Here is a 27,988-nt window from a genome sequence, read left to right as displayed (position 1 = left end):
GCTCGTGTTTGAATGTCCAGCAACTAACCGCAACTTCCCAGTAACAGGTGTACTCCATTACCAACACCCTGTCAGTTCCAGTGATTCACACTCCATTCGACTATGGTTCCCTTGATACTACGCAGACGACGGTTGAAAACTAAAGCCAGTACATTAAGCAGACGACTACCGAAGAAAGCCCCACATAACACAAGTTCAGCAGTAGCAGCCCTCAGTGACCTCCGCCAGTTCTGAAGAATCCTAACAGAACTCTTACTTGGAAAACTAATTGGACATAACATATACTGTCAGTGCCTAGAACATTCTGAGTTTAGCCGTTTAATTCAGTTAAAGTGACTCATAATACTATAGACAGTTTTTCTTGGAGTGCATTTTATCTTTGGAAACATCAGATTCTCACATACAGGTATGTCTGTTATCACATTAGATATTTTTAAAGGTGACCAATCTCAGAATCCTGTTAAATGGTTAAATCATTTTATACGATCGGCTAAGTTTTATGAACTATCAGAAGATAAAGTTCTAAATGTTTTTCCTTTTCATCTTCAACAGCATGCTAAAATATGGTATGAATTACTACCTGATACCGTTATAAATAACTGGTCTAATCTAGTAGCTGCATTTACATCCAGGTTTCACACTAACGATATCATTTTAGATTTATCAATTTTACAAATTCGCCAAGAGTCTTCTGAAACAGTTATAGACTATCTAAGTTGTCTTTTACAAATTGCAAATTGCAAATAATCAAACTATCCCAGATCAAATATTGTTAGCAGTCGCAGTTCAAGGTTTAAAACCAGCCATTAGACAAATTGTACTGAATAAAAACCCCAAAAATATGGATGATTTATGTAAAGCCGCAAATTTAGCAGAGAAATCTATTGCCACCACTGATAACTATGATTGGCCTACACTTAATGGAATTTTAGAGGAACTTAAACAACTTAAAGATGAAATTAAAGCAGTCAACTCAGAACAGAACATAGAAAACAATTCATTCTCTCAATCTTTTGTACATGTCAATAAGGAACCATTTCGGTCTCAACATCATAACTTGTCTTACCAGCCAGCCAAAATTCCAAAATTTTCCTGCAGCTCAGTACACTATTCTCGCGATAACTAATATATCAATTACCTCATGGTGCGCGCTACCAGCCACAACCACATAGTCGTACCCAAAAATACTGTCTTGGATGTGGTAAACTCTGTACTTCACGTCGCGTATGTCGTGCTCGAAATAAACAATGTTACTCTTGTCATAAAACAGGTCATTTTTCACGAGTATGCTTCTCATCACAACAACAATATGAATTCGCGCCAAATAAAGGGACACAATCTTGCCACAAGCGAATCCGACAGCCCCAAGTTAGTTTGGTAGTGCCAATTCATAAAAATCTCATTCTTACCTACGTCAGAGACAAGATAACTAATGCACTTGCTGATTCAGGTGCAAATATATCAGCAATTAATGAAAAATTTCTTTACCGCGTAGGTTTGAATTCAAGTCACTACAAACCATCAAATATTTCCGACATTGTAGGAGCAGGTGGTGCACGTCGTAGTGTTTCAGGTATGGTTCAACTCAATTTAAAAATAGGAGGCATACGCTTCTCTCACTCATTCTATGTTATACCTAATTTAAATCATTCGATTATTTTAGGTATTGACTTTTTGACTAAACACAAAGCAGTCGTGAATCTAGATACACAAACGCTCTCCTTGTTAGACGATACGGTAACCATAAATTTGATTCATAACCAGGCTGGTTTGGCACGCGCCACAAAACACACAATGATCCAACCTAACTCAGTTAGTACAATTGCAATAAGTATCAGTAGAATTCCCAAGGGAACATCTGTTTTACTAGAACCGACTCATAGTATACCAAATTCTACAATTATTCCAGCTAGAACACTTTTAACAGTTTCTAAAAAGAACTTTTTACAAATTATTAACCCAACTCCAATGACAATGCAAGTACGTGCCAAAACAGTATTAGCATGTGTGGACGTACTAGAGACACAAACAATATTTACCATTAATGAGGACACACTTGATAGGAATGACACACCTAATATCATGAATACATAATCTAGCAAACCATGCGAACCAATTAATTTTGATTTACACTCTTCAAATTTGACAGAAAACCACAAACAGGAACTTCACTCATTTTTTAATCAACATAGGGATGTTTTCGCAGTAAGCTTAGATGAGTTAGGCAATACTAATGTATTCACGCACCGAATAGAAACAAGTGACTCTATGCCAGTTCGTTGTCAACCTTATCGTGCGGCACCACACATCAATAAGTAGAGGAATTATTAGAACATCAATTAATTGAACCCAGTTCATCTAGTTATGCATCCCCAGTTGTATTGGTCAAAAAGAAAAATGGTGACTATCGTTTTGCTATTGATTATAGGAAACTTAATCAGGTGACACAACCGATGACCTTTCCTCTCCTTCGATTAGAAGACGTCATCGATGCAGTTGGACAAACTCAACCATGTCTTTTCAGTACTTTAGATTTAAATTCAGCATTTTGGCAAATTTCTATGGACCCATTATCAAAACATAAGAGTGCTTTTATAACATCACGTGGTCTTTACGAATGGAATGTAATGCCGTATGGACTCAGAAATGCCCCCGCCACCTATTGTGTTCTTTTAAGTCATGTTCTTATAGGGATACCGTGGTCAACATGTCTTGCATACATAGATGACATCATTATTTTTTCCAATTCATTTGAAGAACACCTCACACATCTAGACCTTATATTTGGACGTTTGCGGCAATCAAACTTGACACTTAATCCGTCAAAATGTGTATTTGTAGCATCTGAAGTTGTTTATCTTGGCCATAAATTCTCAACAAAAGGTATCAAGGTAGATGAATCTAAAATAAATACAGTTACACAATTTCCTGTTCCTAAAACACAGAAAGATGTTAGGAGTTTTCTAGGTTTGTGCAACTACTACAGAAAATTTGTTCACGGTTATTCTACCATAGCAGCAGCATTAAATAAATTGTTGACAAAAGACAGTTCATTCCATTGGACAGATAAGTGTCAAAAGGCATTTGAAACTCTTAAGACAGTTTTGACTTCAGCGCCTATCTTGGCTTATCCTGACTTTAACAAACCATTTAGGCTCGCATGTGATGCTAGCGGCACCGCTCAAGGGTATATTTTGTCTCAGATAGGGACAGATGACAAAGAACATGTTATAGCTTACGGTGGTAGAGCTTTATCAGACGCTGAAAAACGATGGTCAGTTACAGAACACGAATGTTTAGCTGTTTTGGAAAGTATCAGAACATATGTTTACCTATCACATCAGAAATTCACTGTCATTACAGATCACAAAGCATTAGTGTGGCTTAAGACAGTTAAACACACATCAGGTAGACTAATTCGTTGCTCACTTCGCTTGCAAGAATACGACTTTGACATCGTATATACTCCAGGACATAAGAACACAAATGCTGACGCACTCTCACGTCGACACTACGAACAAATTGATAACACTCACACAGAAGCGGAGAAATCTCCAGATTACATAGATACACAGACTACTCAATCAGAGCCAGCTGTTCACAGTATTCAAAAAGAATTAACAGAAATTACATTTTACTACACCAACGAAGATATTCCAACTCTATCCGCAGTACACACAAATGACACCACACTCAGTGATTCTCCTTCAGAACTACCAGATATTGCCCAATTTCAGCGCGAGTGCCCTGATTTCAAGGACATGTATGTTTACTTAGAGCAAGGAATATTACCAGAAAATACTCGTCGCGCAAAAGCTATTCCGTATGAAGCAAGTCAGTATGAACTCATAAATGGTGTCTTATATCATTTTTTCCAGCCTCGAGCAAAACACAAAACTTCATCAGATCAACTCATAAAACAAGTTGCTTTACCAACAAATTTGAGACAAGATATTCTTCTGTCTTATCACGATTCAAAAGCAGGAGGTTGTCATTTAGGTGTCCAAAGAACATATCAAGCTATCAAACAAAAATACTATTGGCCTAAAATGTATCAAAATGTGTATGACTACATTACATCATGCTCTCAGTGTCAACTCATTAAACGGGACACAAATGCTCGAAAGGCCCCCATTGCACCCTTTACCCCCAGAAGACGTATTTTCTCGGTGGCACATGGATATATTGTGCATGCCAAAAAGTAAGGAAGGCTACCAGTATATCTTATTGGTGACAGATAGTTTGTCACATTGGTGTGAAGCCTTTCCCTTACGTACACAGACAGCAACGGACATCGCCAGTGTTTTGTATAATGAAATATTCACACGTTATGGCGTACCGCGAACACTTGGACATAGGACACAATTAATTTTACTATATGTTATCTACATTGGTTTCTCAGTACTGACCTTTCCACTGTGTGACAATCAATACAAATCATATGCTAATCTAAACTACCTTCAAAGATGACTTCACAGTGAAGTTCTCGTCAAAGGTTGACCTGCTCTTTTTTTAGATGCTGAACTGTCAACACATCACCATGTACACAGAACACACATTTCACTTCCGGAGCATCACCAAGGCCTTATTACTCACTGTGCACTGTCGCCGAAATACACACATACAACAACACCCTGAGCTCATATTATGAAGAATAAACAGTTACCTTTAAATCCCTACCAAAAATGCATAAATAAAACTCTTCTATCACCACCAAAATGAGAGAGGAAAAAATGTTCTAAAAATAGACTAGAACTACATTCGTGGGTACTGAACTGGAAGTATTAATTGTGAACCGATTCCTGACAGGGTTAGACAATTTCACCTCCATGGATAAAACTTCCATCCATGATCAAATCAATGTCTCTTAAATGCTGCTGCAAAGTTTTAAGGACTTTCATCCATGAATAGGACAGATACAGGCTTTTAGCTGACACCACTGTAACACAGACACAACTCAATTCCAAATGGCCGAATTTCAAAAATGCACAAAACTTAAAGTTTAATTGTGATTTTGCTAATCAAGATAAACACTTCAAATAAACTGTAATTAGTTTTTAGTTCTAACACCAATCTGGAAATTACTAGAAATTAAACTAGACTGTTTAACTTTCTTAGAAAATTCAATTTTAAAAAATCATACATATTTTGATATGAAAATTTAAATTTAACTTAAATTTTAATGAAATTTTAAAACCTGAAGTTGACAAATTTTGTTCTATGGCAAAGTCTCTCCAATCCTTTGTCATAAACATCAATGGTTTTCCTTATCAGGTGTGAAGCAATTAAACCAAAGCTTGTCAATGAAAGGTAACACCTGAAATCTGGTAGCATCTAAATACGCAAGCTAGGTCTAACCAAGTACATGACATCATTTCCACCCATGAAGGGGAGGAGTCTTCAGATGTCAGGCTTCCAGTAGTATTGAAGAGTTGGTGAAGTTCTCTGAAACCAAGCTAGCATGCCTTCTCCTAATTATATAAGTGAGAGAGAGAGGATGATTCTTGTATTTTACATGCAGTTATCGTAACTGAAACCATGAAAGGGTACAAGAAGAGGAAGACAACTTTTTTTAAACCTGGATATATTCCACATAACAAAGGAGTCACATATCTGACTGATAATACTCTACCAAGTTCCAGTGCTGCATCTGTTCCAGTGACAAGAAGAATGGATGCAGACAAGTTCTCTCTCACAGCAGTGACAAAGCCGACAAATGGGGGTCTCAAGTCAGTTCAGGCACCAGACTGTAATGGCACACCTGGGACTGCAAACATTCTACAACCATCATCCAAAGCAAAACTGGACCTGAAAGAGACAAATTTGAATGAGCATGATGGGACACGTATGATCTGTATGAAAAAAAATGTTGAAATGTGGAATGATATCATTCATCGCCATGGCAATCAAGTCAACATATGTGGTAGACCAGAGTTCCAAATTGCTAATGAAATAAAATGGGGACTTGCTTGGAAGCATACTATGATGTGTAAAAACTGCAGCTTTAAGTCACCAGAGTATAAGTTGTATGATGAGATAAAAACAAATAAACCTGGGCCAAATCCTGCTGCTGTAAATATGATGTTTCAAGCTGGATTACAAGATACACCAATGGGCAACACCAGGGCTAGATACTTGCTTGCAGCCACTGACATTCCGCCACCTAGCAGAACATCTATGCAAAGGGCCTCCAACCTTGTAGGCAAAGCAACTGTGGAGCTGAATGAAATGGACATGACAGAGAAGCTGAAACTAGTCAGACAAGTTAATGTTATGCGTGGTGTTCAGCATCCTGAGCAAATAAATGTTGCTTTTGATGCGAGATACAATGCCATTAGCTTTGGACATGAAAAGAAACCTGGTCAAAGTTCATCACAAGCTGTTGGAATTGCCTGCGAAACTGTTACAGAGAAGCAATACATTGTGGGAACTACAATAGAAAACAAGCTGTGTTGGACTGGAGCATGGCTGAAGGGAGAAGGTTTTGATGTGAAATGTCCAGGAGGCCATGTTGACTGCACAGCAAATCTGTCACCAGTTGCACCACATTCAGAGTATGAAATGGCAAGAGAAATGGGACAAAAATTTGTTCTGCAAGAGATTCTCATCAGACATGCAACAACAGATGGAGATGCACAGGCTGCTGCTGGCTTCCAAAATGCTTATACCATTCTGCATCCAATGTGGAAAGTAGAAAGACTGTCGGATCCCATCCATTTGGGTCGTTTACAGTTCAAACGGTGTAATTCTGCAATATTTAGTGAAAACATGTTTCCAGGAATAAGAACAAGAGAAGGAAAAAGGCTCAAACAGAAAATTTTCAGCCAAGACATTAAAGCACGTTGCGGTTTAATCTTCAAACAAATGATGGAGGACAATAGTGGTGATGTTAAAAAAATTAAATGTCAACTTCCCCAAGTATTGGATGCCACTCTGCGCTGTTATTCAGGGGACTGCTCCAAATGCCGGCATTATTCAAAGGTCTGTGGGGGAGGAAGTACTAACAGCTGGTGGATGCGATCAGCATACCTGGGCCCTCATCAAATGACTCATCTCAACATGACAGAAAATGATAAGAACATCCTGCTAGAAGTTCTGAAAATGAAACTCTCCTGTGATGTTGTAGAAAGATTGCGACTGAACACAAACACACAGAAATGTGAGGCAGTGAACAGATCAATCAGTGTTTCATTACCTAAGAATGTGAACTATTCCAGAAACTTTGAGGCAAGAGTGCATTCAACAATACACAGACTCAATAACAGCCTGGGATCATCACTGAAAAAAAAAGTGACACACTTGGGAGGTAAACTTTCAACAAGGACTCTGAGATCACTGGAGACAATGGATAAAGACTGCACTTACCATCAGTTGTATCAAAAGCATCCCAAAACCAGGAAACGTATTCTAGCAAGACGAGGAAATATGATACAGGCCCATCTGAGGTACAGGACACAGCAAGGCAATAGGAAGTCTGACTACTGCAAAGGACTGCTAGATACCAAGGGCGATCACTCCTATGCAAAGGTTTAGCAGGAGCCAATGGACACTGCAGACAGAAAAAGTTATCTTAATTCCATGTGCAAAATGAAAGCGCTCAAATACACCATGAATAACACATTGTACAGAAGGGAAAACTGTAGTGGGGAAATCCGTAGGTAACACAACGCATGTTATGTGCAGTTGTGTTACTTACTACCACCTGATGAGACCTATGGAGAGGTCGAAACAGTTTTCTCTCAATATGAAGACACAAATAAAGAAATTAAAAAGCAAAATAAATAAAGATTAAAAAAATCAAAATTAAAATAACATGACATGACAAGACATGACTTACTAGACTAGCTGAATGAATGAATGAATGAATGAATGAACGAATGAATAAATAAAAGGAACGAAAGAAGGAAGGAAGGAAGGAAGGAATGTATTTAAGAAAGCACTGTCATACCAGCATGGTCTACTAAAATAAAGACCACACTCTTTCCTTTCTCCTTGTTACTCAACACGTACATACATCCATCCATCCATCCATCCTTCCTTCCTTCCTTCCATGCCAGACATACATTGATATGGATGTGGGTGGGTGTAAAGGATATATCATGATACCTGAATTTATTCCATATTACAATTTCAACTTTAACATGCAGTCAGGATAGTCACCATGGCCAATGCAATGACCATAACCTTTGCAATACTGTCTATTATTATTAATGGAATGACGCTCTAGAACCAGATGATCCACATTCACACACAGACTATTATGGCATAAATGGGATGCATCTAGCTCCTTTGGTATAGTCAGACTTCTCAGCTTCACCATCAGTGCCAGTCTGTGAACATGTTTTTTCTTCGACGTGTTTGTTGTGGGATCCTTATATGACAATAGGCCATATAATCCATTGGCTGTTACATTTCCTGTCCATATTTTACAAACACTATTATGTGCTATTACAGAATTCAATGAAATTTTTGCTGACAGGCTTTCAAAAAAATCCTCCATTGCAACTTCAATATGGTGTAGGAATACATTGCTGCTAATAATAATGAGTGTCATCTCCAACAGATACCATTTCTGTGAATTTATAGGGAATTTTTTTTTTTTAATTTTTAAATTTTTTAAAATTAATTTTAAAAAAAAATTAATTAATTTTTTAAAATTTTAATTATATTTTCGGATTGCTACAGTCAATATACACAAGGTGTGAAAATCTCATGTGTCTATCATTAATAATAAAAATATTATAGCAATTTAAAGTTGAATCAATGCTTCCCTGACAGGACATAGGACACAATTAATTTTACTATATGTTATCTACATTGGTTTCTCAGTACTGACCTTTCCACTGTGTGACAATCAATACAAATCATATGCTAATCTAAACTACCTTCAAAGATGACTTCACAGTGAAGTTCTCGTCAAAGGTTGACCTGCTCTTTTTTTAGATGCTGAACTGTCAACACATCACCATGTACACAGAACACACATTTCACTTCCGGAGCATCACCAAGGCCTTATTACTCACTGTGCACTGTCGCCGAAATACACACATACAACAACACCCTGAGCTCATATTATGAAGAATAAACAGTTACCTTTAAATCCCTACCAAAAATGCATAAATAAAACTCTTCTATCACCACCAAAATGAGAGAGGAAAAAATGTTCTAAAAATAGACTAGAACTACATTCGTGGGTACTGAACTGGAAGTATTAATTGTGAACCGATTCCACTTGTCAGTGATCGTGGACGACACTTTATGTCCCAAATTGTATTAGCACTCTGTGAACTATTTCAAGTAACACGTCACCATACCAGTTCATATCACCCTCAAACTAACGGTGTATGCGAAAGTTTGAACATCACCATTAGTCAATCGCTTCGGGCGTACTGTAGTAAACAACAAGATGATTGGCCGTCGCTATTGCCCAGCATAATGATGGCATTCCGAATGAGTCCAGCTGTCAACTCAACTGGTTATTCGCCTTATTACATAGTATTTGGTAAGGAAATGACTTTACCTTTAGATGTGTCTCTTACACCTCGAGAGACTGTCCAGAAACAAACACAACGATACATAGATCAGTTAATTCAAAGATTAAAAAATAGTTCAAGAATTAGCTAAAGCAAACACCCGCGAAACGCAAGACACAACGAAAAAGAGGTTTGACAAGAAAGCAAAGGAACCGCCCTTTCGCGTTGGAGATTATGTATACCTACAAATCGCACACATACCAGTAGGATTATCAAAAAAGCTTTACCCACGATGTAAGGGTCCGTATTACATCACTCAATTAGTTCCGAATAACATGTACAGATTGCGCAGTTGTTCCGACAATAAAGAAATGAAATCACTCGTACACGCCAACAGACTTGGGATTATCGACCGCCGACACCGTATGCAGCTAACACAGTCCCTCAGTCGACTCAGCCACGACATGATGAAACGAGCAATGGTGACGCACCAACTGACAACAGTTCGGAATGGTACTCAGTTGATAAACTTTTAAAATCCAAATGGATTTCTGGAAAGAAACATTACCTGGTTAAGTGGACCGATGGATCCACGCCATCATGGCAACCAACGGAGAATGTTTCGCAGGCATTAAAAGAAGCATTTCACAGAACACGCACACAATCGAAAACACGTCGCAAACGACTAGGTAGAATATTTCGTCATTGAATTTAATACGAAATTCTGAAGGAAATTCCTTCGTATATGGGAGAGATAATTATAGTCACATCCTCCTCCATTCCATTCTTTCCTCATACCTTCTATTTTTTTTCTTCTTTCTGGCGCCAAATCTCTTAAACCTCTTTCTTACTCTTTAAGGTATGCATGGAATATGGATTCGGTTCGTGGGATAGTGTTTCTTTTTTAACTCTGAATTCAGGGTTCGCAATATCAGAACAAAAACAATTTGAACTATGAGTTATCTTTAGCCTCTCTCACTATGGCATGGTTTAGTCTATAAGTGGATTCACACTTTTACATCAGACTCTCACGGAATTGTTCAGTTGAATTTATCGAATATTGTCTTTCACAGCTAAATGCAATACGTCTTACAATGAATGTACAGCTTAATACAACAATCTTGTTATTGAATGAATTAATTCAGAAAGGTGCTTTTCTACATTAAAATGTGTCATAGAGAGAAGTTTTGCCCTTCATTAATAAAATAGGTAAATACCTATTTGGAATGTTAACAATGAGAAACGTTGCAAATTAGCAAGTCACATAAATATGCTGACGCAATAGAATAATAATAAATTATCGGTGTTATTGTTCGATATGGAGGTGATGTCTCCTCCTATACCCAACAGGTCAATAATCGATTTTAAAATTTAAAAAAAATTTAAAAAAATAAACACAATGTGTACAGCTATTGGTCGAAAGTCGAAAACGTTACTATTTTTAGAGCAAGCGATGCTCGTCACTGTCGAAAACATGCGTGAAAAGTATTAGAGAATGGAAGAAATGATTGCTGCTCAAATTGTTGAGTCTCAGCAAATTAGTCACACGGCAGCAGGCAAGTTATCTGCTATACCGATTCCACCGCATGTTTTTACGGAATCTATTAATCAAATTGAAACGATCGTAATCTACCGATTTTATATGCTATTCATAACGCCAAAGGATCCGCATTACTGTTTAGGTCATTTTTAGCAACACGTAAAGATCGTGACCTATATAATTCGCTACAGATCCCAATTTCGTCCCGACCTTTAAGACGAATTATTAATTCCAGTTTTAATGAATGCATCATGAACACACGTTACACAGTTACTTGGTTTACCTGGCATATTACCGCATCGTATCACACATGCTAGATGTCTTCTCAAATTATGTTCTGCGATACAAAACCAAAGTAAAAAAGAAAAGAAATATAAACATACAGAAAGTAAAATAAAGTGAACAAGAAATGTATGCTGATATTAGTGTTATAATTATTTCATAAGCCCAGTTCTTGAAATAGATTTCTTAGAATTATATTGAAATATTTTAAAACCATATTGGTCATCTTTTCCTTCAGATTCTTTTATTTAATGTCGTACCATGATCTTTTTATTGTATTAGTTTTTGAATATTATCCGATATTGTCAAGTGATCTACTCGTTGCATTTGGAATTTTATTAAATATTTTGCAAAAATACTCGTCATTGTATTTTTGTATCTTACTTAGTATTTTGCAGTGTTTCTTCTCATTGTACCTTTGATATTTTACTCAATACTTGCATAGTTTTTCTCACTGTATATTTTGTATATTGCTCAGTATTTGCAGTGTTTTTCCCATGTATTTGTGAACTTACAATATGTTTCACAATGTTTTATTATTGTATGTTTTGATCTGTCACCTTTTATATTCTGTTTATGAATGTATATTTTTCTTTCTCTCGAGTCTCGAGGACTCGGCTCAAATGAACCGGAGGGTATTATTAGGACAGAATTTTCTAGTACAAGTAACAAGATTGAAAATTCCTCTAAACTGTATTAAGAGTAAGTTTTGATTAAACTGTATTAGAAGTAAATTGATAAATCATATTGGAAGCAATTTTCTACTAAACAATATTGAGATTGAATCCATTTATTCGTGTTACAATTATATACTACTATTCAACAATGATTACACTTTTATGATCAAGTAAGAACCGTCTTAAACAAAACATTACTTGTATCTCAGACTCAGCACAAAAAGAGTACATTCATTAGGTTACGTAAATAGTGAACTAGACAGATTCCAAAGATTCCTATAGAGGGCAAATGTGCTGATCTTGCAGAAGTACCTACGTAATAATGTACATAGACCTAGATAATAATCTGTAAGAGACTACGAAGCCTCACTTTGAGATGCTGGCCAACGCAAGAGCTAGGAGCACGCCATATTTCCACTTGCAAAAGATATATATACATACTATATATATATATATATATATATATATATATATATATATATATATATATATATATATATATATATATATATATATATATATATATATATATATATATATATATATATAATATTATTAGAATAAAATAAATGGAGCTGTCAAGTGAAAAACATATTCATACTTCAAAAACAAATTTAAGTTTTGATCTTGCAAAGAATATTAGATTAGCGCCCCTTTTCAGAGGAAAAGAAGTAGACAAATATTTTACTTATTTTAAAAAAGTTGCTGAATATTTGAAATGGCCAAGGGAGCATTGGACTCAATTATTACAATGTGTACTAACTTGTAAAGCTAGTGATATTTACCGTTCACTGTCAGTTCAACAAAGTGGTGACTATGATACGGTTAAAGAATGCGTCTTAAGGGGTTATAAGTTAGTGCCTGAAACTTATCGGCAAAAATTCAGACACTATAGAAAAGAAGCTGGACAAACAAATGTCGAATTTGCTTGAAAAAAGCGCAGTTATTTTTGATAGATGGTGCTTAGCCAAGAAAGTTGAACAAGATTATGAAAGTCTCAAACAACTTATATTATTTGAAGAGTTCAAAAACTGTGTCCATAGTGACATTAAGTCTTATCTTAACGAACATCAGATTGAAACCTTGGAAAACGCTGCTTGTGTTGCTGATGAGTATTCTTTAACTCATTAAGTCTTTTTTTGTAAATAAGACTTATACTCAACAGTCTTTTGGCAGAAAAGTATTTCAGCCTAATACAAGCATTCTAAACCTCAATCTGGCACAACTTCTAAATATCCAACTTCTGATAAGCTTGATTCAAGATCCTTGTATCTTCCTACATGTACCTATTGCAAGAAAAAGGACACGTTATTTCTGATTGCTACAAATTAAAAAATAAGCATCAAAATCAAGACAGACCTATTCTAAATGCTTTTATTTCTAAAAGGTCAAGGTCACTGTCATGTATTGAAAGCAATACACGTATTGGGTCTAACAAACCCCAGTCTGATTTTATTGTGGAGATTTAAGAACCATTCGTATCGAAGGTTCTATATCACTTTTGTGTGATTCGGTCAATCCTATCCCTATTAAAATCTTAAGGGACACAGGAGCTTCTCTGAGTCTTTAATTTTTTCTGAAAAGTCTTCTTCTAATGAGAGTGTTCTTATTCAGGGAGTAGAGTGCGGCTTTGTTAATGTTCCTCTCCATTGTATAAAGTTGTCATCAGACTTAGTCTCAGGTCCCGTGACATTCGGAAGAGTCTCTGTTTTACCCGTTGAGGGCATTCATTTATTACTATACTATGACCTAGCTGGAGACAAAGTTGTAGTAATCCACTTGTAACTGACAAGCCTTGCTTGATCAGAAAGTCGATCCAGTTGAAAAAGAATTCCCTGATTTATTTCTAGCTTGTGCAGTTACTAGAGCTATGTTTGCACCAATCAGAAAGTATTGATCACAGTGATCCTCTTTTAACGACTCATTCTCTTTATTCTAGTCAGGGTGTTAAACGACAATCACTCGTTGAACAGGAAAAATATCCTGAGATATCCTGTTTGTTTCAAAGAGTAATTAGTGAAACTGAAGCTATTGAAGTTCCTGTCTGTTATTTCATTAAAAAAGGAATTCTTATGAGAAAGTGGAGACCTCCCGAGGTACCTGCTGATGACGAATGGTCAGTTAACTATCACAATGTAGTTTCGAAACCTTACAGAGAGGAAATACTTAGTCTGGCCCATGAAACTCCATAGGCTGGTCATTTAGGGATCAATAAAACGTATCACAAGATCATAACTCACATATATTGTCCAAAAATCAAAAGTGATGTTGGTAAATACTGTATATCTTGTCATACCTGTCAAATGGTAAGAAAACCAAATCAGAAAATTCCCAAGGCTCATCTACAACCTATTCATGCCTTTGACGAACCATTCAGTAAAATTATGGTAGATTGTGTTGGTCCCTTACCTAAGACCAAGTCAGGTAACCAATACTTGTGTAAAATTATGTATGAGTCAACAAGGTTTCCAGAGGCAATTCCTTTGAGGAATATTAAAACTTTGATACATTTCTTTTGCTCAATTAGGCCTTCCCAAATCTATCCAATCGGATCATGGGTCAAATTTTAGATCTGGAACTTTCCAGTCTAATATGCTTGAATCTGGCATTCAGAAATGCAAGTCAAAAGTGATATTACTGTTTGACAGAGCTATAACGGTGAGAACTTTTGAGTTTGATAATAATGGAGTTCTGTCTCTCTTGCACATTCTTCAAAATTTTCTTCGTACTAGATATTATGGCCCTTACAAATTTAAGAAGAAAATGAATGAATTAATTATAATATCAGTGTTCCTGGGATCTAAATAAATTATAGGAGTACCAGTATATTGAAAGCGATAGCCATGTAAAACATACAATTCATTTAGTTGTACCTGTCCCACTTTTTGAAGATTTAAGTGAAGGTATATCATCGGATTCTACTGATATTGTCGTGACAAATCTTTAGAATTCAGAAATTGTGAAAGATCTGGACCAGAAACTTTCATATTTGCAAGAGTAAGAAAGACATGAACTTAAACAGTTATTATTTGAATATGAGCACTTATTTCCAGATGTTCCTACAATAAGGAATACAATGTTTCCTGACGTTGAAATTCTAAATTTCAAACCTATGAAACAACACCCATACAGGATGAACCCTCTCAAACGGGAATACTTGAAAAAAGAAATTCAATATTTGCTGGAGAATGATTTTATAGAGCCCAGTAAAATTAATTGGAGTTCACCATGTACACTTGTTCCAAAACCAGATAAAACTTTCCGTATGTGTACTTATTATAGGAAGGCGAATAGTGTGACAATTTTTACAGAATTTTTCCAGGGAAATACATTATTTATTATATTTTTAAAAGCTTGATGTTTTCACTCTTTCTTGTATTAGTGTTTATTCGAGCCTAAATACGTAACATAAAAAAATTAAAGAAAGATTCAAATCATCCAGTGTCTCCGGGTGAATGAGTGATCTAAAGCGCTTGATCAATCATGCATCTCACCATCGTCCGCGTGAGTTCAAATCTCTGCACGACCAACGTTGGTATGCCAGATAGTTTGAGAGTAGCTTCCTGTGGGTCAGAAATCCTTCCGAGTTCTTAATCCATCAAATATACTGGCTATCATGTATAACATATCGTGTGCTGATTAAACCCCACAAAACCAATCAAAATGTCCAGGGACTGGGTTTTATTGCAGTGCTGTCGTAGACCTTTTCGGAAACTGGTTTGTCTCTCTTGAGAGGGATGCTTTTTCTCGCAAACAGTCATTTCCGTGAACTATGCACTCTACAGTGGCACTCATCATAAATTAATCTTTGACATTGATAACGCATATAAAGACAATTCTTCAAAAGGTACGATGAGGTGTGGTTATATAATAGAAATCATGAAATTAGTACCATAATGATTTATATTAAAACTGATTGGAATTGAAATAAGATGTTAAACGTTTCCAGAATAAAGTGTAAATGTTGCAATTATGGAAGTCAAACCATATATTACCTGCTGAAACTTGTCAATGGCATTAAATTCCATATGAAAAAATGTAACAAATGTTAAAATAACAGTTTGGGTAACGAATTTCGTTACCTATGAGTGTAAATTTCTCAAGGAGGCCAGATACATTTTGATTAAGAAACATTATTACACACGGCAGAATATTTTGAAATATAAACATTTATTGAAAATAAGAACAACATATTAGTGAAATAAATGTAAGCATATTAGTTGCCAAAATGGGGAACAAATTAGAAACGGAATAGAGGACTGGATAGCTACCTATGCTAATTTCACACTCCAACCGTTTATAACTCTTTTACGAATTAAGTTAAACATAATAAACACGTTTTCATTTAAATCATTGATTACTTTTCTTTAGATACTTGCTTGTCTTGTAATATCTAGATAATCCATTTTCTCTCCCACTACCTGTTTCTTAGCATTTTCTCACTTCTCCCTCTTGTTTATATTACACTATGAAAGCTTTATATATAATAGAACTTTGATTGTACTTCACTTACATGACTTGTATGTATAGCTTGAGTATGACTTTTTTTAAATATTAAGTCTTGTTCTGTTCTGTTCATTAGTTCCACATCACAATTGTTTATACAAACAAAATACTTTAATCTGATTAGTGCTAAGCGACAAGTAAACTGGAGAAATATAACACACCTCTGCAAAATCCACCCAAAATCCTAGTTAACTCGTAGTGCTTTTTAAGTTTTCATTCTTTTCGGTAACGTTTGATTGTAAGCAGCTAACAGCTAGCTAACTGAGCCGCGTATACATGATTTTGTCATTATCATAACGTCTTCACGTGCATTACTTTGATATTTACGAGAAAACTAATTATCAAAACAACACGTGCTGATCGACAATTATTTAGAAGGGTCTCCATATCAAAGGACATTTCAGCGGATAAGATTTTTTTTTTTTAATTTTTTTATTTTTATTTATTTATTTATTTATTATTTTTCCTATTTTTTTCTATTTATTTATTTATTTTCTATATCTCTAATAAGTGTGCATTATACATAATAGAAATATTGATAAAACTGTTTATCTCTATTTAGTAATACATGATATATATATATATATATATATATATATATATATATATATATATATATATATATATATATATCCGAAAGACAAGAAATGTTAGTGTTATTTGTAAAGCTATTTTCCCTTTTCATCATCTAACTGCTTGAACAGTAACCAATCCTTATATCATGGTAAGTCATCACCGACAAAACGAACGTTATTCACTACTTTTGTTTTTAAATTGTATGATATCCATGGGTATGCATCAAATTTCCAAAAATGGATGGGATACTGTCGTGGAATGATCCTCTCAATCGCGGACATTCAAAACCTAATTAAGACCAGAATAAACAAAGAAGGATAAAAACTATTCCTTATTCTCCATCGACCCAAATGTAATGAATTTACAGATCAGATCAGAACGGAACAAAAAATGTATTAATAAAAGTAAATCTCAGGACACATAGTTGGCATATAAGAATAACACAACTGCTGCAGTACTATAAGGCGACGTCACTAACACATGGAGATATTACGGCATAATTCAACATTTACAATCAGAGCAAGAACAAACATTCCGACGTAATGTGAGATTATTTGGGTAAATAAATGTAACATTGTTATGGTAGAATACTGCCTAGTATGTATGCACTCCTCCACCATTGCTTAATGACGGTCTTGCACACCGCAGACCATGATCAAAATTCAAAATTTTCGTACCATATGAATACAGCCATTTAATTCATATCTATTACCACACGGTCCGGAAACAGTACAACAGGGAGGCTCGTGTAGTGGAATTGGGTTTGTTGTTATTGTAAAGTGATTTATTGCGCTTTTTGATCTCCTACTATGTAACAGGCATAATGGATCAATATTATTTGAGCGTAAGTGCCATTTAATAACTCTCTCTCTCTCTCTCTCTCTCTCTCTCCTATGCACACCACGCTTTTTCGATCGACATAGTATAGGTATTAAACTATAGTGCACATGTATGTCAGTCAACCAATATGCAGTTGGGACAACGCAAGAGATCGATAGGAAAAAAAAAACCAAGGTCGTCTGTATAGGAATGGCAATGCTACTATGAAGAGAGAGTATCATACTGTTTAAAAACGGATTATTTAATACCTCACTTTTTCAAAATGTACATTTTATAATAATCATTTTATATATGTCAATGGACACTCTAACCACTCAGTCACCTCAGCTTTCCACTGAATATAAAATTGTGTCTCTTAGGCTTTGAGTAGCCCATACTTTTCCTTCTCACCATCGCTCTCTCACACACATAATGACCTAGAAATCTTAAGAAAAATATTTAAAATAAACGCCAGTCTTTGTCAATTTTATTTACCTGAGATACCTACGATTCCTTTATTCTGATATTAGCCTGTGTTACAACATACACATGTTTAGAAATAACTGTTTAAATATCGTTCGTGAGTTATACCTCGCCACGACATTAATACATTAAGCCAGCTTCGATTAGTCATATAGCAAAGAGTATGATAAAGATCCAGCAGATAAAGCGACCAGTGCTATGTTTAACTTATTTGAAACGTACGAACGTACGTGCGTATGTATGTATATATTATATATACTGTAACGTGTATGGTACGAAGTTTTGTTTTGAAAATCTTACATTTACATCAAACTTCAACACTCCTTTTCTGTCATAAATGGAATAAAAATTACTTACCAATAAAATACTGCAGGGCATATTCTAAAGAAAGTTGTCAATATTTCTGTGAGCCTACTGTTAAATATATTGTTGTCCACCCATGATAGATGTTAGAGGTTACCAGACATGTGTTCTGCACTGAGAACAAAATGAATAATATTTGCGGAGAGAAATCAGCGCCGTTTTATACCTGTGGCAAGCTTAATGTATTCTTTTGTTGATAAAACCTGACCAATCAGAGCCGTCCTCGTGATCGGGGTATATGTTTTTATCCGTTGAATAATGTGGGCGTGCTTAACCAGTCACCATTGTGACCCAAGATGATTTTTCATTCTATTTTAAAGAGCTAATCAAAGTTTTTCTTCCAAGCACAAAAGAATCGGGCACTTTCTTTGATGTGTAAGAGATTGTTACATGATTTGGTCTGAATACCTATGTACTTTTTTGGAGACCAAAACAGACAGGCGGGGATGTAGTGAGGAAGCAGCCGAATCATACATGTTTCTTGTACATAGACAGTGATGGTAAGGTAGCAGCACAATCATACATATCTCTTATACATCCATCATACCCGGGGGGAGGGGGGTAATATGGATGCAGCACAATCATCTATGTTTCTTATAGATACATGATGGGCGGGGTGGTGGTGTAAGTATGGATAGAGCATAATCATCCATGTTTCTTATACATCCGTGATAGATGGGAAGGGTGGTGTAAAATGGAAGCAGCACAATCAAAGATGGTTCCTATTCATTGATCATTGACGGGGGTGGGGTTGTAAGGAAGCAGCACAATTCATCAATGTTTCGTATACGTCGATCATAGATGAGGGAGGTATTAAGGAAGCAGCACAATCAGACATATTTCTTATACATCCATTATAGACAAGGGTAGCAAGGACGCTGCACAATCATCTGTTTCTTATGCATGCTTCAAAGACAGGTGTTATTAAGGCAGGAGCACAAGCATCCATGCATACATCACAGACGGTCGTTGCATGAAAGAAGCAGCATCACGCATGTCTCTTTAACACCCACTGTAGACGGTGGTGGTGATATTAATGAAGCAGGTTAGTCAGACACGTTTCTTGTACCGCATTCATGGACAGGAGGGTGGGTAGTAATAAAGCAGCACAATATTCCCTGTTTCTTATACATCCATCAGAGATGGTGGCGGGGGGGGGGGCGGTAGTAAAGAAGCAGCACAATTCTCAAACATCCATAATAGACGGGGGTAGTAAGGAAGCTGTACAAACATCCATGTTTCTCAAACGTCCATAATAGACGGGGGTAGTAGGGAAGCTATACAAACATCCATGTTTCTCAAACGTCCATCATAAATGGAGTAGCAAGGAAGCAGCACACTTATCCATGTTTCTTATACATCTATCATAGGCTGGCGGGAAGTAAGGAAGTGACACAATCATACATGTTTCTTATACATACATCAAAGCCGGGGAACATAGTCAATGACAGTTTGAATAAAATTATCTGCTGAACACTTTAGGTATATTGCGCATCTGATCGCTCCATCACTACAGCCATGCATCATAAAATGCCAACAGTGAGCTTGTGGTTCGAATTCATGAAGAGATGAAACCTGAATGTCAATTACAAACTGGACAATTTTACTGGCTAGTGTGTGCTCTGTACAGTGCAATAGTGCAAGAAAATGAGGAAAGTATTACATATCTTTCTAATTAAAAAAACAGCCAAGTTAAGACTTGCTTCCATGCTAAAAGGCCACAGGAACGCAGCATATGTAGAGCTCTGGGTTATTGAGTTCGAACAATGTTTCGAATGCAACTTTATTATTCCTACCAATAGTCGGACAATACAATATCTGAAGATTGATCAACATATTTTAACTACCAAGCATTTGATATAAGATAAAAACGTATGATTATTTTCTGTTTATTGTTCTACTTGTTTGAACAAACTTATCTAGGAAAGTTAGATATCTAACAACTTTCAATAATATAGCCATTTTATGTTTAGTACAGCCCATGCACCAAGACCATGTGACATGAACATTTTGATCTTTATGGCATATAAGCAAGAACATCATGAAACAATATATGAAAATGACACTATGAATTAAAATATATGAAAATATCTGCAACTGATTAAAATTGACCATTGGTTGGTTATGGTAAACCAATCATTGATATCTACATTTCAACCGATCGTCAATGCATTTTGATATTTTCGTTTCCGTTCCAAGTTCAATAAAAGCATGCTTGTTTAGCAACTGCATTGTCCTGTGTTAAATGCTAAATACGTGGTAAGCAAGGTACTGGCAAATAGTTAAATTCTCCAAGGCCTCTTGCTTAATGCCAGTCAGTTAGAATATCATGCCTTCATCTGAGCTAGTATGTGTTTGTAACACTGAAGTAACGTATTATACACTCAGAATAATATAGGCTTTAGTACTCCTTGAAAATAAAAAGTTAAAGTAATTTAGGGTGTTCTACCTTAAACATGTGACGTATTTGGCATGAAAGATAATTCTTAATTAAAGTATTCAACCCTTTTATAATACTTCTACTCGACCATTTACAATGTAGAATACGCTGAATTGGATATTGTCTGACAACTGCACACTCATCTTTGAATATTTTACAAGCATCACAAGGTGTTTTGCAAACAATGTCATGGTCTTAAAGTCAAGGTCAAGGTCACAGCCTTGTTGTGTGTTTTCCTTTACTTTGTCTTATATTCGTTAACTTCGGAGCCGTTTGATATTAAAACACTTGATTTACTTGTACATCATCACTAGAGTGTGTAGCTTTCCTCAGGTTTTGTCATAATGTCAAGGTTAAATATCTACCTTTAAGCACACATGCTTTTTGTGTCATTAGCCTGTTTGACATGGAACAATAAAATTATGACAAATACTGTAATATGTTAAAGTACGCACACAGGAACATATCAAAACTGGTTAGGTACTGTGATATTGTAATTTCTCCGACATATTGCTCTCTTCTGTCTCACTACTGGTCCAACAGGGTCAATACTTTGTTATCTCTCTCTAACACGCCATCTTTGAATATGAATAACAATGTCAAGAGGTAAAATATTAAAATGTGAGATATATTTCCCAACGTCATTATTGTAATTGTTCTTTGTTGAATAAAACTACGTATTGTTATACTGCCAATATGTGCGGGTTTATATGCATGCGTGATTGAAGTCTGTGTTGTGTCGCACAACTCATTTTACACTGAGATACACACTTGGAATCATGGGATATAATTTGGTGGTTTCCAAATCTGTACAAATGTATCTGAGAATTTTCAATCAACTTCTAAAGGATATACGTATGCAGTGGGCATGTTTTACATAAAAGTTTAAAACTTTCCTTTGAATGAATTATACATATCTAAGAATTGGTGTGCGACCGCTACCTATGGGTGAATATACTTCAGATAGGTTTCAGAATGAAAACGGTAGATCGTGCCTGGAAAGAAATTAAAGTGGTTGTGGCTTGATAGAAAAATAAACAATATATGCATTTCTGTTTTACAAATATAATATAGTTTAAACAGTTACCCAATACCAGGAATTGTATTTAAACATGCTAGCAACATTTAATATACCCAAGTCAACAAAATTGATAGGAGTTCTACTATCAGACTTTTCTTTCTGGAGCATTAACTTCAAAACCATTAAAGACACTCCTCTGAAACTTAGTCAACTTATTTGTTGCTGGTGTGCCTTCAACCCATATTTCTAAAGTTGCAATATTTTAAATTTATTTGCTTTTTGAAAACGTTTTTATCTATGTATTTGCATATTTATAAATTATCCACACTTTGTATCTTGGGCAAAGCTCCAAAACCATTTAAGATATCTCTATATATAAATGTATAGACATATTAGTCTACACCCTTGCTAGTCAAGATTCTGATATGTTAACCGACGCACACCTTGGCGGATCGATAAGATATTTCAGTGCTTTGTACTAGCGACATCTATTGGATTTACCGAGTTTCTTCCGTTAGTATGTAATGCCAACTAATATCATGTAACCATGGTGAATTCTGCATCAGCCGAAAATAATGATGGCAATTGACGTCTAAGTGATACGTTGTAAATTTACATTTAAAATCTGACTACGTAACAGAGAGATGCCATCACATTTGATGGAATGGATGTACTTGTGCAATCACTGACCGGCAGTGTAAATTATCTTATTTGTTTGTCCATTTCATTTGTGTGTTTCCCTTTTCCCGATCATGTAGGAACAGTGTTCAAATTTGAACAATATGATTTTGATCGGATGCAGTATTCACAGACCCAAAACAATCAATGATCTATCCACCAAGGTGTATTTTGGTTAACATATTTAGAGATCATAAATTTTACATTTTTCTTCTTTTTCCTTTCGATCCTTTTAATTGTTCTTGTTTTATTGCACAATTATTTCTCATAATTCTGAGGATCATTTTCTTGCTCGCACTTTGTAAAGAAGAAGGTTAGTAGAATTTTCTTTATGTACATAGCCATCGTTTAAATTTTGGAAAGACAATGACAAAAGCAATCATTATGGGCCATTCACTTTGTAAATGGTTAGATCGGTATTTGAGGTCTTAGACTAAGTCCGTCTTTTAATGTAACGGAAGTTTGTAATGTAAACATGAAGGGTATCGGGGGGCGCACAATCGATAAGTTGTTGCGCCTTGACATGAATGAAGTCCGCTTAAGAAACCCCGATATTGTAATTCTTCTGATTGGGGACAACGATGTAAACACAGAGACATCGCCAGAGGTAATTGCACATAAGATGGTCGCATTGGCTACGCTTTTACATAAGAAATATAAGGTTAAACAGATCGTTATGTGTCAGCTTATGCCTAGATTCCCGGCAACGTTACACCAAGTTGGGGTCGCGGGAATACTAAACCATAACAATGAAGCAGCCGATAAAAACTATAAGGAGATGTACTGTCATTTAGCAAAGGAGGTCAATGATATTGTGCGATCTGAAGTGTCTGCTTATCCTTATTTAACATTTTGGGACCATAATAGCAAATTTGCCTTCGATAGGCCTCATGTGAGGGAGAAGTTTCGCTCAGATGGCATTCATTTGTCCCCTAAAGGACAGTGGCACCTTTATAAGTCACTTCGGGGAGCTCTTCTCAATGCATGTTATAAAATAACGCACAATCATTCAACGATAACTAGGCTAGGTTAGCTCTTGTACTAATTTTGCTTTCAATTTTATTTGTATCTGCCCACAAAGGGAGATATCAGGCCAGGTCCCGTACCTGTTCCTTTGTTTTTCGTAAACAACCTTAGTGTCTGCCATTGTGGAGGCACTGGGTCAGGTCCCGTACCTGATCCTTTTGGGACTTGTTCCTGGCAAGCCACTCTGTTCTACACAATAGGGGTTCCCCATAATATATTTGGTGCCCCCCCCCCCCCCGGTTAAATGATTATATACCAAATCCTTGTTCTTAAGTATTAATTATTTCACAAGGGGTCCTTTTTGAGTGGCTTCCTGGAACATGTTTCAATATCTTTTGTTATCTGCTCACTTTGGGAGATAACAGGCCAGGTCCCGTACCTGTCCTCTTTTTCTTTTGCACTTTTGCATCAGCCGGTTGGCCTGATAACAGGTCTGGTTGCATACCAGACCGCCACCTTCTGTACATAAGCCATTTTGCTAAGGACAAAGGGTTTATATATATATATATATATATATATATATATATATATATATATATATATATATATATATATATATGTGTCTATCAATGAAGAAATTATATCAGGTAACCTTACTTGCATTGGTTTGCCAATGATAATATGTTTGTGCATTTTTCATTAAATAATAACATGCCTTGTGCATAGGACCATACGTGGTAGTCCATTTTACTTCTTTCTTACTATTTACTATTATGTTTAATACATTAATTTTTCTAACCTAACCAGATCATGCCACCCAAGCGCAAAGCATCAGCAGGGGTTGAACAGGCTGTAAAGAGGGTTCAGTCATCTGGTTCACGGATTAGAGCAGTTGATCGCCAAAAACAGCAGCATGGAGCGGGAGCAACACATGCAGATACAGTAGACCAAGCTACCATTGACCGGATAGCACAGCAGGTAGTACAGCAGATTACACCTGTGATCACTGCTCAAGTGGACAGAAAGCTGGACCACATCTTGGAGATACTGCATGGGACCACTAGTCCACAACAACCTGCCATGTTGTCGCAGGAAACAGAGCAAGGGCCATCTGCCTCCTCAAGAGCCCAAACAGAAAGAAATGTTGAAACATCCGTTGGGGGAAGCATTGCACAGGCTACCTCAGCCTTAACTGGAGTCTGTCATACAGGAGTAGTGAAGGGGGTTAGATTAGCGACAATGGGAATTAGCATTAAAAACACCCTTGGGTCAGATTAGCGACAAGGGAAATTTAACATGGAGAAAAATCGTGGGTCAGATTAGCGACAAGGGAAATTAACATGGAGAAAAAAAAATCGTGGGTCTGTCTAGCGACAAAAAAGGAAATTAAACAGGGTGGGTCTTTATAGCGTCAAGGGAAATTCAACATAGGATTTTTTTTTAAAAAAAAAAAATAAAATAAAATAAAAAAATAAAATAAAATAAAAAAAGGGTAGGCAATGGAAAGGCTATCTCTTTTCGAGAAATATGGCTGGCCCTGAAAAGGGCCTTTGGGTTTATGTTAATGTATTCATTAACATAAAGGGCACCGCATTGGTCTTCTTCTTGTCCTTAGGCTGCGTCTCACTGTTGGTCCGTAAATCAGCACTCTTTTCAGGCATCCTTGTCTTTCGACGTAGATCCTACGTATCCACAGGCTGGTGTTTGTCCTGTGGACAACGGTCCATTTGGATCGGACATACATGAGCATGTCCGTCCGGAACATCATGGAAGACACAAGCGTAGAAGATTGCACATCGGTCCACATCTTGAAGCGACGGGAACAGGTGAATCAATGCACTGAACTGCGCTTATTTATAGGTACAGGTAGGATTGAAACGGATTGAGTTCATTCACCAATCCGAACACGCGTTACAAAATTCAGTCAGCCCGCATCCAATCCGAAGAGAGCAGTCTGTGACGTCTCTTGGTCTATATAGATTCGCTAGCGCTTGTGTGCAGTCAATCTATGCGACAGTGATTCAACATGACGGAAACTCAGAAAACGATCCATTGGGCTGCACCAACAGGGGAGACTGCCCAAGGGAACCCGGACTTACTTTCAGAAGAGGTGAATTGGGATTTTGTGGATTTTCTCTCCTCGCAAGAATTTGTTCCGAAACCTTCCTTACCTTCTTCATTACCGCAAGTGGAGAATTTTAGACAGAGACAGAAAGAAGAATTGGAGAAATTTATACAACGACAAAAGGAAGCGGAACAGGCTTTTCTCCTACAGCAACAGCAAGAAGAAGAGGTAAGAAAAAAACAACAGCAGCAACAGCAAGAAGAAGTGGCAGCAAAGAAACAAGAGGGTGAAAATCAAACGGTCACGGTACTGTTGGACATTTTAGCGGAGTTAAGAAGTCTGAAACAAATGTATCAGACTTCTTTATTACGACCGAAGAGAATACGACATTCCCGAGCTAAACACGTCAACCCTGTGACTAAGCCTACCGTACCACCCTTAGTGATTTCAACCCAATCATTATCATCATCATCATCAACATTACGCAGTCCAGAAGTAGGCCTTGGCCGTGGCAAAGGCTTAAGGCAGTTAAAGTTGATTGCTTAAACTCACCCCTTCACCATGCAGAAAAAGGCCCTTTTCAGGGCCACCCACATTTCTCGAAAAGAAATACAATTTCAATTTGCCAATAACTCAAAAAAAACCCACCCATTTTACCCTTATAGTACGTGTCTGTGTATGAGTGCGTGAGTGTACGTTCTTATTTTAAAATCAAAACTCAAAGACACTTACCTTATATCATTAATTTATTCTTTTATCCATTTTTTACAATCCAATTCACAATTCACAACACAACACTTTAATAAAAAGTTCATTGACTTCTTCTTTCTCCTTGTTTAGTCTCTCTGTTTTTTAAATTTCTTCACCGTCTTTTCTTCATTTTCTTCCCTTCTTCTTTTCTTCTTCTCCTGTTTCTTTGCCTCTTGTAAATAGAATTGTCTTCTTTCTTCCTCTTCTTCCTCTGAAGAATCCCTCTCTTCTTCCGAAGAATCCCTCTCTTCTTCTGAAGAATCCCTCTTTTCTTCTGACTCCTCTTGTTTCTTTTTTGGGCAATCTGGAGACCAATGTCCTTTTTCTTTACAATAATAACAGGTATCTTGACTTTTGTCTTTTTTAGTCCCTGTTTTTTGTTCTTTTTTGACGGTCTGGACACTCTGAAGACCAATGCCCTTTCTTCTGACAGATATAGCAAGTATCTTGACTTTTATCTCTAAAGGAAGGAGAGTAGTCCGTAGGCTGGTCTGAAGAGAATTTTCTAATGACCCCTCGCAAAGCTCTGACGAAACGTTCCATCTGGTTAGTCTCTTCCATCGTTGTGCTCGGCTTGAGAGTGAAATGAATAGTGAAAGGACAAGACACACACCCTTTTATATACGCTGGTCTGCTATGACTATAAAGTAGCTCATGGTGTTTAAACTTGAGTCATTTGACTTTTTGCTTTCAAGATGAAACGATCTAATTCATTCGAGAAGAAATAAGAAGAAGAAGAAAGTAAGAGGCAGAAACGTGATCTATCGCCTCGTACCAGGGCTGAAATCTTGGCACAAATTCATGCCAGTGATTTTGAAGAGGACATGAGTGAACCAGAATCAGAACCCTCTAAACCAAGTTCACCACCCTTAGTCAACCCTGAAAAGTACTATTCCATTCGAGAGACGGAAAAGCGCTCCTCTAGAAAATTTAGAACTACGGCTTACAAATACACAGTGAAGTTTAAAGATTTCAAGGCTGAAGTGCAGTTAGAGAAAGCAGAAGTGTTCATCACTGAGGTGTGGGATTCTTTGCTCACTGCACTCAAGCAACAATGTCAACTCAAAGAAGACGATCGCTTGAGACTTTCCATACAACACGACGGTTTGAAATCCCCTGTTTGGATCGAGTTTAGCACCCCTGCAGAATTAACCGCTTCCAAAGTCATGGACAAGATTCAACACGTACAACAATCCAACGACCAGTTTGACATCACCGATGGTAAAGCCACACTGGACATGACCCACGTCTCTCCTCCTCAAGGGACTGGATACAAAAAGATGTTATTGGTGAACGACCTTCGCAGCACCAAAAAGAGTCTCGTCCAAATTAACAACCCTCAGGACCAG

At 36.6% G+C, this 27,988-nt stretch overlaps 1 protein-coding gene and 1 long non-coding RNA gene across 4 annotated transcripts in view; both read left to right on the top strand.

Moving 5' to 3' along the window:
- The window catches only part of LOC149782819 (uncharacterized), a 281,237-nt gene that overhangs the window by 23,901 nt on the left and 229,348 nt on the right, over positions 1 to 27,988 (top strand). The gene's annotated exons all lie outside the window — the stretch shown is intronic.
- Positions 114 to 26,741, top strand: LOC149782823 (uncharacterized). Of its 3 annotated transcripts, none has more exons than XM_089934934.1 (2): positions 114 to 406; positions 24,632 to 26,741. In XM_089934934.1, the coding sequence occupies exon 2, from the start codon at positions 24,635 to 24,637 to the stop codon at positions 25,100 to 25,102; it is 468 nt and encodes a 155-aa protein (XP_089791060.1). In that variant the 5' UTR covers positions 114 to 406; positions 24,632 to 24,634; the 3' UTR covers positions 25,103 to 26,741. The 3 variants fall into 3 exon arrangements, with proteins under 3 accessions (XP_089791060.1, XP_089791057.1, XP_089791058.1); XM_089934931.1 differs by lacking the exon at positions 114 to 406 and adding an exon at positions 23,336 to 23,465; XM_089934932.1 differs by lacking the exon at positions 114 to 406 and adding an exon at positions 23,663 to 23,886.

This window comes from Sinohyriopsis cumingii, chromosome 15, assembly GCF_028554795.1.
Source record: "Sinohyriopsis cumingii isolate HCF-2022 chromosome 15, ASM2855479v2, whole genome shotgun sequence".
Lineage (NCBI taxonomy): Eukaryota > Metazoa > Mollusca > Bivalvia > Unionida > Unionidae > Sinohyriopsis > Sinohyriopsis cumingii.
Note: the sequence above shows the minus strand (reverse complement) of the source record. Positions and strands in the feature narration are given on the sequence as shown.

Coding starts and splice junctions, on each gene's coding strand:
- LOC149782823 (XM_089934931.1), top strand. CDS start 23,382: ATGAATGAAGTCCGCTTAAGAAACCCCGATATTGTAATTCTTCTGATT. Junction 23,466..24,631: donor ACACAGAGACATCGCCAGAG/GTAATTGCACAT, acceptor TAACCTAACCAG/ATCATGCCACCCAAGCGCAA.